We start from the raw sequence: 13,570 nt of genomic DNA, 5'->3' as shown, positions 1-13,570 counted from the left end.
CTTGAGTCTAAATCTGAAGAAAACTGCAACCATAAACTCACCGATGGGATCTTTGGCTGCGACAGGCCTGCAGGGTTTGCTAGGGTCTCCCAGACCAACCTCGTTCTCAGCCTTCACCCTGAACTGGTACTCATGGTTGGGGATTAGGCTGGTGACTTTCATGCGTCTCTCAGAGATGGGGCTCTTGGTGCATGGCACCCAGCGCACTGCCCTCTTCTCTTTCCTCTCCAGGATGTAACCAGTGATCGACTTTCCTCCATCATTCTCAGGAGGTGCCCAGACCACTGTCATCTCATCTTTACTCACCTGCGTCATAAAAATATTAACAGCGTGAGTAATAGAGAAACTTGTGTTTATAACTAGGTCATACTGCACAAGGATGGGATATATATAAAACAGGAAGTATTTTACTTACCTTGGTGACCTCTGGGGCATCAGGGGGTCCTGGTTTGTTGAACTGAGTCCTGACAGTGACAGGCTTGCTCTCCATGGGAGGGCCGGTCCCCATCTTGTTCTCAGCCCTCACTCTGAAGATGTACTCATTGCCCTCCACTAGACGTGTGACGTTGCAGTACGGTGTGACCACAGAGGCTGAGTATGTGGACCAGACCATCCTCCTGGTCTCGCATTTCTCCAGGATGTAGCTGTCCACCTCACAACCTCCATCATCCTCTGGACCATCCCACACCACTCTACACTTGTCAGCTCCGATACCGGTTATCCTGAGGTTCCTTACTGGCCCAGGAACATCCAGGACATTAACGTTGGCATATGCTGTGAAGGTGCCAGCTGGGTTTGTGGCAGTGATGATGTACTTTCCGGTGTCACTGCGTCTGGACTTGGTCATGAGGAACTTGGAGTAGTCTGGGCCAGTCTCATAGCTGATTCTGGGGTTGTCTCCGACAGCCTTGTCTTTTATCCATTTAACCTCAGGTTGGGGCTTTCCTCTCAGGGCAGCCTCCATCCTGACGGACTCTCCAGCCTTCACTGTTAAAGTTCCAGCTAGCTTCAGGTCAATCACAGGCTTCTGGAGCTCCTCCCTCACCAAAACATCAATTTTCACCCAGGCACTTTCACCTCCTTCATTGACAGTCTGGACCCTGGATAAGACATAGTGACATAGTAATTGGGCAATACTCAAAGAAGAATGAATCCTGCAAAACAAAAAAAGCATGAATGCAGTAACCTACCTGAAGGTGTACATCTGATTCTCTACACATTTGTCAGCCAGGAAGAAGGTGTCGGTGAGGATGCCGGAGTTGAGTTTCTCCCACTCTTCAGCATCTTTGGCTTTGCACTCCAGATTGTAGGAGAGGTTGGGACTGCCACCATCATAGTCAGGTTTTCTCCATCTCAGATATACGTGGGTCTTACCAATGTCAGTGGCTCTGAAGTTCTCAGGCTCACCAGGCTTCTCGATGGGGTCAATCGCCAGCAGAGGGGACCTAGTCTCCACAGAGGGTCCAGGTCCTATTTTGTTCTCTGCACAGACACGGAACAGGTACTCGTGGCCCTCCATCAGCTTGGTCTTGATCTTACGATTGGTGCAGTTGGAGGAAATCATAGACCACATGCTAATGCTGGGCTCACGGCACTCCACAATGTAGTTGGTGATCTCGGATCCACCATTGTCCTTAGGGGCCTCCCAGTTGATCATGCATGAGTCCTTGGTTGCATAGGTAATGTGTAGGTCCTGGCAGTGGCTGGGTCTATCTAGCACATTGACTGTGATGGTGCAGGAGGCCTCACCACCCTCATTTGAAGCCTTAAGGACGTATTTGCCATGGTCAGCTCTTGTGGCCTCCTTGATCTTCAGGTGGGCCACAGGCAAGTTCTGAACGATGGTGACACGTTTGTTGTTCTCCAGAACCATTTCCTCCTTTGACCAAAGCACTTCGGGGTCAGGACGGGCCTTAATGTAACCAATGATGTTGATGTTGTGTCCGGCACGCACAGTGACATGCTCACGGCAGGTGGCCTCCATCTCAATCTCTGGAGGGATGAGAATATCTTGAGCAGTGACAGATTCTGGAACTTCTCTCGGCTCTCCATCTCCGATCATGTTTGAGGCACGGACTCTGAATCTGTAGGTCACACCTTCCTCCAGACCCTTCACCCTGTAGGCGCACTGCTTGATGAAGTCGTCCAAGTTCACTTTCTTCCATTCTTCAGTATCTGCTTTCTTCATTTCCACGGTGTAGCCAAGAATAGGGCTGCCTCCGTCTTTCGTGGGTTTGATCCACACCAGGTCAGCAGTGGTCTTGCTGTAATCTTTAACTCTGGGATTGACTGGGGGACTGGGGACAGTGACAGGCCTGCAGGGCTTGCAGGGGTCAGATATGGGAGAGGGGCCACTGTAGCCGGCAATATTCTCAGCAAACACTCTGAACTCATACTCACTGCCCTCAAACAGACCCAGGACTCTGTACCTCAGGTCCCTACAGGGTGTCTTATTGACACGGATCCATTTTCCTCCCTTGTGTCTGCGCTCGATGATGTAGCCAGTGATCTGACTGCCACCATCACTTAGGGGCATGGTCCAGCCAACTGTAACAGCATCCTCTGAGAGATCTGACGTCTGTGGCTTACCAGGTGGGCTAGGTGGCATGAAGGTGTGCTCAGCAACTGTGGGTTTGCTCTCCAGAGGAGCACCAATGCCCATCTTGTTCTCAGCACGAATGCGAACAACATACTCCACTCCCCTCTGTAGGCGTGTGATCCTGAGCTGGGTGGCAAGACCGCCGGAGCTCACACCTCCCCAGGTCTCCTTGTTGGACTCTCTCTTCTCTACGATGTAGTTGGTGATGGGGCTTCCACCATCATCCTTGGGAGGACGCCATTCAATCATCATGGAGTCAGGAGTGACCTCCAGGATGTTGGCAGGTCCAATTGGAGCAGCAGGAACATCCAGGACAGTGACAGGACAGGCCACTGTCTTGGTTCCCGCTGGGTTTGACACAGTGAGCAGGTAGGTGCCAGTGTGGTTCCTGGTGCACTCATTAATGCTGAGCACAGTTGAGAAGTTATCAGTGTCAATTTTGACATTGCCCTCACTGATGATCTCCTCTCCTTCAATGGACCACTTGGCGGTGGGAACAGGGATTCCTCTCATGATAGCTGGCAGCCTGATGGTGGTGCCGGCCTTCACGATAATGCCTTCAGTGAGCTTAACGTCCACCTCCACAATTGGGGGCACTGTGGAAATGCAGAGGAGATCATCCCTTGCTACTATTGCTAGCATTATATTCAAAAACACCAAATATAATATTAAATTACCAACAATTTACCAAAAAAGGATTTGGTTTATCAACATGCAACTAGAAGTATTAATATAAAGAGCTACAAAAATACTGTGAGCCTCTAATTTCAACTGAGATTAAAAACTGAAAAACTCTCCATTTCTAAATAATTTCTTTTTGTTCCAGTGTAAAATTCCTCTGATAGAGAGCATTGTGGTTTCATCTTGTATCTCACCCAGTTTCTCCTGGCAGAGGATAGGCAAGGTGGTGTCAGGTCTGCTGAGGCCGATGGCATTCTCGGCCCTTACTCTGAAGCGGTAGGTCTTTCCTTCCTCCAGGCCGGTCACATGACTCTCAGGGATGCTGACAGTCTTCCATTCATCCCACTCCTTCTCTCCCTCTTCCTGATACTCCACCAGGAAGCCTGTGATCTCACTTCCTCCATTGCGGTCAGGCCAGTTCCAGACCAACCACACCTCAGTCTTGTCCACATCGACATGATGCAGATCTTTGGGAGGACCAGGAGGGACTGAAACAGAGATTTATGTTTGAACCAGTGAGTTTGGCATTCATAACATAGCCTCTCCTTCCAAAGGAGATTGATTCTCACTTTGGTTTTAGAGCAAAGTCAGTTATTTGCACTAAAACATCCATGTCCATGTTTTCCTGGAAAACTCAATAATAAATTTATCCTCTGTTTAATAACTGCATATTTTAATCATACACATTGATCTGCTGATTAAGTATTGAGTGTTTTGTTACTTACAGAGTGGGTTCATTGCCTTGATTGCCTTTGGCGTTTCAACATATTCACTGCGGCCGTACTGATTTTCAGCAGCGACTCTGAATGTGTAGGACGTGCCCTCCATCAGGTGCTTCAGCATCATGCTGCGTTTCTTGGATGTGGAGCAGACGGGGACCCAATGAGTGGATGCTGTGTCTTTCTTCTCCACCACAAAGTTTGTGATGCGAGTTCCACCATTGTCCTCTGGGTCCTTCCAGGACAGGTAGGCAGAGTCACTCCTTACGTCAGAAACCCGGAGGTGCTGGATGGGACCAGGTTTGTCTGAAGGAAACACATGAGGAATGTCACAAATGTGTCATATCAATCGCAGTGGAGGGTGATTATCCTGATTAAGTTGTTAAGAGCAAACATATACAAAATCACATTAATGTATTCCAACTACTCTTTATATTTATATAGTTCTTACCAAGGACCAGCACAGTGCAAGTTACGGTCTTGGATCCGGCTGGGTTCTCCACAGTTAGGGTGTAGTCTCCACAGTCGCCTCGGTTACAGAACCTCATCTCCAGCTTAGTACCTGCCTGGTTGGTCTCAATATCAGCCCTAGTGGGGACCTCGGCGTCATTCTTCTTCCATGTAACTGTTGGGAAGGGGATGCCTTTGATAGCGGCCATCAGAGTGATGTGAGTGCCGGCCATGGCCTTCACCTCTCGGGTCATTCCAGCATCCAAAATCAACTCTGGGGGCTCTGAGGAGATGACGAGGGTGAAGAGGAAGGACATGAGAGACATCAATAAAATGAATAAAACACTTTAATATCACATATGATGGATACAGCATTTCTTCAATCAGAGTTATATTAATATGTATGGATAATACTGAAAAAATGATTTACCAAGTCTATCCTGTACTCTGATTGGCTCCTTCACATTGGCTGGGTCAGACTCTCCAGCAGCATTGACGGCCATGACTCTGAAGCGGTAAAGAGCACCCTCATCCAGGTTGATCAGCTTAAATTTGGTCTCCTGGCAGGAGTCTGGAGTCTGGTTCACCTGATAACAGCAGAGGTACAAGAGTTAAATGACACAGTTCACTTAGAGATTAAGAAGATGCTGTGCAAAGATCTTAAAAATCAAGAGGACAAATTCAGTGGTATTATGCCCATTCAATTTCATCATAATTTGAAAACTGCCTCACCTTCTGCCACTCCTCCTCTCCAGCCTTTTGGAACTCCAGCAGGTATCCGAAGATCTTTCCTCTGCCGGTGTCGGCAGGCGGCTCCCAGGAAAGAGTTACTGACTCCTTGGTGAAGTCGATGGCCCGGAGGTTCACTGGTGGACTGGGTTTCACTGCGACAAAGGACAGGACGGATTTTTTGTAGTTCATTTAAATAGTAATATCAATAAAATAAAAATCTCTATCAAATAGAGAGTTGTTGTAAGAGGTGAACATACCTATGGGGTCTTTGGCGAAGACAGGTTTGGATGGTGGGCTTGGGTCTCCGGCTCCCACCTCATTCTCAGCACTGACTCTGAACTCATACTCACAACCTTGCAACAGCTCCGTCACCCAGTACTCCACCTTCGGATGGATTCTCTCTGTGTTGCAGCGAACCCACCTGGAGCAGAAATGTAACAGCCACTAAGAAACATGTTTAATATTTAATGTTTTATAGGGTTTAGGGTTTATAAGGTGTAAGATGAAAGCTGCAACTTTTTTTGCCACTTTTTCTGCACGAAGTAACTTCATTAACTAATTTCAGTTAATTGATAAGTCAACAAGAGAAAATTAATATTATTAATATTATTAATAACAATGCTGATAATCAAATAATTATTTAGAATTTTAATTCTCCAGTGTGAGGATTTTATTTTTTTCTGTTTCATATCAAAGGAAATAAACTAGACTTCTTTGTTAGATTAAATCAGGTCACAACTTTGTAGTTTCAGACATTTTCTAAGTTGTAGTATTTGTTTCCAAAAATAAGCAAAATTTAAAATTAAAGAACGTCTTTTCCAGCTCAACTTGTTCCAGTTGTTTCAACATACTTAAGTTGTGATGCAGGCAGGGAGAAACCTCCACCATCCAAACTTCTGAGGTTTCTAATGTGTGTTGTGTACCTGTTGGCCATGGTCTCCTTCCTCTCCACGATGTAGCCTGTGATTGGCTTTCCTCCATCAGCAGGTGGCTCCCAACTGATGAGGGCAGAGTCATGGTAAACCTCCTTCACTGTAGGCTGTTTAGGGGCGTCGGGCACCTCTGCAATGGAAACAAACGAACACACTCATGCTGATTAGACACTGTACAATGCCTCGTCTTTATTCCATGTAGCAGGTTATGTACGATCGCTTATTGTAGTTATCAGTCAGTTTGTTAGGACTCACTGAAGATGTCTCTGGCCTTGGTCTCTGCAGACAGGAGGGGGTCACTGATGCCATAGATGTTCTGAGCCATGATCCTGATTATGTACTCACGACCCTCAATCATCTTTGGCACCTGAAGCAAGAGAAGGCAGGAGGAGGACATCAGTACTGAAGAGTTACTGTCCAGATTTAGGTTTTTAGTTCCAAAGGATGCTTTTTGTAGGAACTGACATGTAACCATTCTACTGAGTATAAAAACCATCGAGTACTTAAAGTCAGTATGTTAACATCTTTGAGAACCATGGACTCTTTTGTCGCAAACAAAACAAGGTACTAAAAACTGTATTTTCTTCAGCTAACAGCACAAGTATCTGTGTATTTTAAATGATATGAAGTTCTAGTCATGTTGAATTATTAAAATACAATCATTCACTGCCCCTGTCTGTACTGCACTTTTTTAAATCTGTTTTTAGAGCTAAAATCAGCATCTGGAACATGATCTAAGTCAATATTTATAGTTAATGAGTCCATTGATTCTTTGATACCATTACTAAATCGTTCGTGGCTCTAATGATGTTTTTTTCTTTACTCCATTTTTGTTTTGTAATTGTCATTTGCCATTCTACAATAATGAAACTGTTGTATTTTTATGTGGGAACAAATACACTAAAAAACAAGAATGGTGAAACCCTAACCTTCTTAAATACACCTTTTTACCTGGGTTCTTTAGGGTCAGCTGTCACAGGGTTTATTATTCCAAACATAATGAACTTCACACACCAGGTTTTGGTGATAGATTTCAGTCTTCAGAACAGTTTAATTCTAACATATCGTTTCTTCTTCTCCTCACCTTGCAGGTGGTCCTGGTGCAGGACGACGTGACGGGCATCCACAGGTCTCTGTTGGTGTCTCTCTTCTCAATGATGTAGTTGGAGATGGCACAGCCTCCATCATCCAGAGGAGGGTTCCAGGAGATCACCATGTAGTTCCTGTAGACCTCGTTGAACACTACAGGGCCTTCTGGAGGCTGAGGACGGTCTGACAGGAGGAAGCATTCACACAGGTGACTCTGGGTTCATTGAAAGCCAAATTAAAAAAGATAACTTTCTATTTTCTTTAACACTTCAATCTGAGTCACCATGTGAAACAATAGTCTGTCCTTGGGTAAATCAGGTACCTCAGGTAGAACAGGTCAGCTAAAATAAAAAATTAACAAAACCACTTTTCCCAAGTCCAGTCCTCATTTGTTTTTAATGTATATCTCTGAGCTTTAAGTAACATCAAATTGATCTGGAGATCAGCAGCAACTTACCAACCACAGTGATGGTGCAGATTCCTGTGCGAGCTCCAGCAGCGTTCTCCACGTTGACGCAGTACCGGCCGCTGTGCTCTCTCTTGGCCTTGCTGATGTTGAGGCTGAGGTGGCGGGCGGTGCTGTGGAGGGTGATCTCCTGATCCGCCTTCAGCTCCTCTTCGTTTTTCTTCCAGGTGACAGTTGGGGCCGGTTTGCCACTGTAACGCCCCGACAGCGTGCAGCTGTCTCCCACCTTCACCATCATCTTGTCCCTGAAGTCCAGGTCAAGAGTGGGTGGTTCTGAAGGATGGAGGGGGGGGCAAATATTTTGAAATTTTAAAAAAGTTTAAAGAATTAGTTTTCTATCATTAATTAAAACTAGTTTTTTAACAGTTTCCGAAGAGTTCACCAGATGAAATATAAGACTTCAGACCTTCTCAATATGACACTATATACCACTTTTTGAAATCTGTTGATCAAGTGAAACATAAAAAGGGTGGTGGCTTAGTGTCTCTTTGTGGTGGTTTTGTCTGTCTTCTTAACCGAGCGATGAGACTTTCAAACAGACACTTCAGACCCCTCACCCCTCAGTCCCCTGCTCCTGTGCCCTGTAGGCCTGTTCAATGATCCATCCATGTCCAGGTCACATTAATTGAATAATTATATCATTATAAAATATTGTTACATACAGCTAGTAAGTCCTGACAAAAATATGATATCAAAGTCAATAGATTCATGTACTTAATAAATGTGGCCTTATTGTTTGTTTTCCATCATACCTTGCCTGATAAGACAATCAACTAGAATTACAGCTCCATGGTTGCTTGCCTCTACCAACCAGTCAAGTTGTCATGGCTGCACAGACACATGTAATATATAGAGTGAAAACCTGGAAGGAATTTAATAAAAGGTACAAGTGTATTTTATCATAGTAAAACATATTCTATGTGGTATTAAAAAGGTCTAAGAAGTCTTAAATGTCATTGGGTGAACATTGCAGGAATCGATCTGAGGTGAACATGAATGTCTGGGAGTTTCATGACAATCCATCGGACACCTCAGTCTGGAGCAAAACAGTGGAAGGTTTACAATAACTGAATGTATTCTTTATTCTATGAGGACAGTGGAGGTTGTTGTTGTTAGTGAGGAAATAAAGTTGTCGATGTAAAATCTTTGTTGTTGACATTTTTGTCAGTGGAAGATAAATACTGTGAATGACTGAAGCAACAAACAAAATGATCTGTATGAGCCCGAAAATTCAAAATCAGTGCTTCCCTATTCTTTGTTGTCGTGTCGCGTCACTCACCGAGCTCATCCTTGCACTGCACAGGTTTAGTGGCGAAGGACGGTTTGCCCTTTCCCACCTGGTTGACAGCGGAGACTCTGAACTCGTGGCTTGAGCCATCCTTCAGCCCAGTCAGTGTGAACTTCCTGTCCATCAGCTTGTCCTCGCCACCTATGCGGGTGAAGTTGTCCCGGCCCACCATACGGGACTCGAGGACATACCCAGTCACCTCGGCGCCTCCGTCATACTTGGGCGGTCTCCAGGCAACAGAGATGGAGTCCTTGGTAACTGCAGTAATGATAAGATCCTCTGGACGCTCCGGGACGGCTGGGACAGAGACAGAAACTCAAATGTGAGACATATAAAAGGACATTTCCGGTGTCACTGTAGTTTTAGATCTTTTCTTTCTTTTAACTTCTGTCTCACATCACTCTCAAAGGTTTTCAAAGCTTCAACAGCTTCAGAATATTTTCTCACTCTACTGCAGTGTGTTATTGTTCTGAACCAAACTCTGAGATGAGCTGTTTGTATTAAGAACACAGCTGCAGTTAGAAACTGAAAAAACTCTGAAAAAAATCACTGACATCTCCTCACTGAAAAATCAGAAATCCATGAATACCCATATTAGGGGCCAACTTTAAGGATTTGGAAACTTCTGTGCAGACCAATATCATTATCATTTCAGATTATTGCGTGTCTGACTTACAGATGGGGTCCTTGATGAGAACCATCTTATCGGTCTCGATGAAAGGTCCCATGCCAATGATGTTCTCCGCTGCAATCCTGAAGAAGTAGCCTTTGCCGTCAATGAGTCCCTGAACTACAGCGTTGTTCCTTGTCACCGTGTAGGACACAGAGGTCCAGCCCATGCGGTCTGACTCCCTCTTCTCAATGATGTAGTTGGTGATTGTAGAGCCGCCGTCATCCTCAGGGGAATACCAGGTCAACTTGCAGGAGTCGGTGGTCAGATTCTCACCGGCAAAGGGAAGACCAACTGGTCCAGGAACGTCTGGAGGGAGGAGCAAAGGGCCAGGGAGTCACAGACACAGAAATTAAATGTAGCACTGTATGAAGTGAGAGGGAATAAGGAGGCCTGGGAGCTTCAATTTTTAAGTTGTATTTTTCTTCTTTTACTTTATGGTTAATGATTTTTTTGACTTTGAAAATCATGCTTCTCAGATGTGGTCTAGCCAAATCCTTGCTGGAAGCCTCCATCACTAAGGGGCCATCTCACTACTGTGAAGTCTTTGCCTTTTAAGCACCTTAGCCAAGAAAACTATTGAAGAGATCCTGTGGAATCTTTTACATGTTGGTCATGGTCATCAAACACCACTGAAATTAAAATTAATAGTTATCATTTACAAAATTAATTTCAGGACGTGCAGGACTTTTACTGAAATTAAGGATCTGAATACTACCTCCACCACTGGTTAAGTATGTGAAAAGTCTGGATATGTATATAAATATTAACATATTTATATAGTATATTTATGTACAGACTCTTCTTTCATTCCAGTCGGGCTGACTCACCCAGGACCTCGACGATGACAGCCTTCTTCCTCTCTCCTCCCTCATTCTTGGCGCTCAGTGTATAGATGCCCTGGTGCTGGCGTCTGCAGTTCTTGATGACCAGCGAATTGGAGATGCCCGTTGTCTCCACTACAGCCTCTTTGGGCACCTCGCCATCATCTCTGCACCAGGTGATCTGCGGGGCAGGTTTACCAGACACGTAGGCAATGATGCGGATGGTGCCACCAGCGTGGACCACTATCTTCTCCTTCACAGAGGCGTCCAGATCCATCTCAGGAGGAACTGGATGAGAAGGTGACAATTTTCTATTAATAAAATGTTCTCAAAGTGTTATCATCAGAAACCCATCAGGAACCCTTCCTGCTGTGCTGACATGGTTAAATAGTTGGTTAAATCAGTCGTACTTGTTCTGTCTTTGACCTCGATCAGCTCTGACACAAGTCCTGGGTCTCCCACTCCAGCAGCGTTCACGGCTCGGACTCTGAAGCGGTACAGACCACCTTCCTTCAGACCGTCCACCACAAACTTGGTTCCTCTGATCTCTGTGTCCTTTGCCTGGAGAAAGATGAGAGGAAAACAATCAACAATAACACTCAGGAGCTTTGCTATTGGAGTTTGTAATTGATTGTTATTGATCACAGCAGTCATGTTATTGATGTGGGTTGGCTGACGCTCTGAGGAAAAGGTCTCTAGCCAGAATGTAAGCATTTTTTAAGACAAATATGAAGCTGTATGCACTTTTACTGCTTTGGTGGCATGCCATCACTTTTAATAGCAATTTGGGAAACCATGGTGACTAAAGTAGCCAAAAAGTGCGAAAAAATTCCCAAGAAGTTGCTATGAAATTGATGTCACTTTACTTTGTCATACTTTAATGTGAATTGGGTGGAATTTTCCTGGCTTGAGTGAGTCACATGACTTTTAATTCATATAATTTCCAACGTTCATGGACTATATCTATTTCAAAATGTAGAGAAGTTTGTCTCCTCTCACCCGGTGTTGCTCTGGATGTGACATGTCTTACTGTTTTTGAATAAAACGCCTCCAAGTGGAGAATGTGCTGACCAACAGTCCCATAAATTGCCATGTTACAACTGAGAAACTGTTGTCAAAAACATAGATGATGGTAGTTTTAAAAGCTCCAATACCATAAGCACTAGGTACACATACAATACATTAATCTCTTCATTTAAGCCTTGTGACGCTCAAAGTGAACAAGTTTTGACAATAGGACTTGTACTTTTTGATTTATGAGGGCATTTTCAGTGAGAGGATTAGGTTTAATGCAATGAGGTTATTTATTCAATGCCATCCATTCATACATTCTCCCTTTCTCTTCCCCTAATTTTTTCCTCCTTTCCTCTGATTTGTACTGATTTCATTTGACCTGAATAAATACCATCACAGTTGGAATCTGGATTAAGAAACACTGAAATGTCAGTGTGAAATTGTTTTAAAATTGTACCACGTGTATGACATATTGAAGATATAGTAATAAAAGTCAACATGACATCACTGACAGAGCCTCAGCAGCTGTTTTATTTTTTACCTTCTCCCAGCCCTCGTCAGTCTCAGGCTCCTTCTCCTCCTCAGCATCACTCAGCAACAGCCTCCTCTGGGCCTTCTTCTCCTCCTCCTCCTTGTTCACCTCCTTGAACTCCACGATGTAGCCGGTGACCTTTGACCCTCCATCCAGCAGGGGAGGGATCCACTCCAGCTCCACCGTTGACTTAGTCCAGTCTGTCACCTTTGGAGTGGGCGGCCCAGGAGGCTCTGCACACACAGAGATAAAGATATAAATACTCTGATTATCTGGTCTGGAGACAAAGAGGTGTGGTCTTCCTCTAAAGTTCCGGGGTTAAAGAGTTTAATAATAAATTCAAGGAATTTCAGCTTCTAACACAGTGAAAACAGCTCTTTCTTACTGATGGGGTCTCTGCAGAGTACAGGGTCAGAGGGCACGCTGGGCAGACCACAGCCGGCGGCGTTGACAGCGCTGACCCTGAACTGGTACAGGGCACCCTCCATCAGGCCAGTGACATCCCAGTTGTTGCCCAGTGGCAGCGCTCGGATCGGGTCACGGGTAACGCGGGTCCAGCGCTTGGAGGTGGTCTCCTTCTTCTCCACGATGTAGCCGGTGATGGAGGAGCCACCATCATACTTTGGCTCATCCCAGTTGACAGTCATTGACTCCAGACAGACGTCTGTTATAGTCGGTTTCTCACACTGACCTGGGACAGCTGAAAAAGGAAAGAACAGCCATCAATAATCAATACATCAGCCACACATCCATTTGTACATCGGTAAAATAACTTCAGCCTTGATAGACCATAACTAATAATGTGACTAATGTCAATATTTACCAGCAGCTTATAACTACATACATGTTAGCTAAGCGTGATACAGGTAAGTCATTAGTTTTTAAACTTGACATGAAAACAACCTTCAAAAGCAAGTAAGGTGAGAAGCTTTTAAGTTTATTGCATTGAGGTGTTTTGTTGTGTGTTTATTTAGTTTGTGCTGCTGTAAAACCAATTTTCAGTGTCTATGGTTTAATTTTTTTTTTTTAATGTTTCTTTGTTGGAAATGAGTGTTTCCAATTTAACATGTTGGATTAATGTAGATCCATAGGATAAAAACATCAGATCATCTCACAGCACTTAGATAGCATCCTCCTCACCATTCTAAAAGGAAGCAGTGTGTATATACTAGCAGACTAATTGCATAAAAACAATTGGATTGATTGGAACATAAATGACATGATTTGAAAATTAACAGTGTTAGACTCTGTAAAAGCCTGCCCACTGGTTGGAGCAGTAAAATGACATTTAATCAAAATATGGTAATAATAAAGTTTACATTGAAAGAGCACAATGTCTCAAAAATATGTAGAGACCAATACTTATATTTTGATCTCAGTACAAGTGGCTCATGAAGAGCTAACGTATTGTGTTGTTACATCTGCTATAAGCATCTTCATATTAAGTGTTGAAACAAACATAACATATGTCACAGTACAATAAGTATGACAAATCATGTTACAAAATTCACTTTAACAGAGACATTTTAAGTGTTTTGATGATTAAGCTGAAGCCTGACAGGACACAGAGATCT

General features: G+C 44.3%; 1 protein-coding gene across 20 annotated transcripts in view; it reads right to left on the bottom strand.

Moving 5' to 3' along the window:
- Positions 1 to 13,570, bottom strand: part of ttn.2 (titin, tandem duplicate 2) — a 213,788-nt gene that overhangs the window by 57,882 nt on the left and 142,336 nt on the right. For all 20 annotated transcript variants that reach the window (XM_071472682.1, XM_071472683.1, XM_071472679.1 and 17 more), the window contains 19 exons: positions 12,382 to 12,696; positions 12,006 to 12,229; positions 10,861 to 11,011; positions 10,457 to 10,738; positions 9,633 to 9,935; positions 8,948 to 9,253; positions 7,660 to 7,941; positions 7,198 to 7,385; positions 6,369 to 6,480; positions 6,105 to 6,243; positions 5,439 to 5,602; positions 5,182 to 5,333; positions 4,880 to 5,036; positions 4,451 to 4,732; positions 4,006 to 4,305; positions 3,475 to 3,768; positions 1,191 to 3,195; positions 416 to 1,100; positions 42 to 306 (listed from right to left, as the gene is read on the bottom strand). In XM_071472682.1, coding sequence (XP_071328783.1) covers positions 42 to 306; positions 416 to 1,100; positions 1,191 to 3,195; positions 3,475 to 3,768; positions 4,006 to 4,305; positions 4,451 to 4,732; positions 4,880 to 5,036; positions 5,182 to 5,333; positions 5,439 to 5,602; positions 6,105 to 6,243; positions 6,369 to 6,480; positions 7,198 to 7,385; positions 7,660 to 7,941; positions 8,948 to 9,253; positions 9,633 to 9,935; positions 10,457 to 10,738; positions 10,861 to 11,011; positions 12,006 to 12,229; positions 12,382 to 12,696 — 6,606 coding nt within the window. The remainder of the gene's footprint in view (positions 1 to 41; positions 307 to 415; positions 1,101 to 1,190; positions 3,196 to 3,474; positions 3,769 to 4,005; positions 4,306 to 4,450; positions 4,733 to 4,879; positions 5,037 to 5,181; positions 5,334 to 5,438; positions 5,603 to 6,104; positions 6,244 to 6,368; positions 6,481 to 7,197; positions 7,386 to 7,659; positions 7,942 to 8,947; positions 9,254 to 9,632; positions 9,936 to 10,456; positions 10,739 to 10,860; positions 11,012 to 12,005; positions 12,230 to 12,381; positions 12,697 to 13,570) is intronic.

This window comes from Trachinotus anak, unplaced genomic scaffold (assembly GCF_046630095.1).
Source record: "Trachinotus anak isolate AG129_WGS33_773 ecotype Australia unplaced genomic scaffold, CSIRO_AGI_Tana_v1 ptg000039l, whole genome shotgun sequence".
Classification (NCBI taxonomy): Eukaryota; Metazoa; Chordata; class Actinopteri; order Carangiformes; family Carangidae; genus Trachinotus; species Trachinotus anak.
This window is presented reverse-complemented; position numbering and strand designations above follow the sequence as displayed.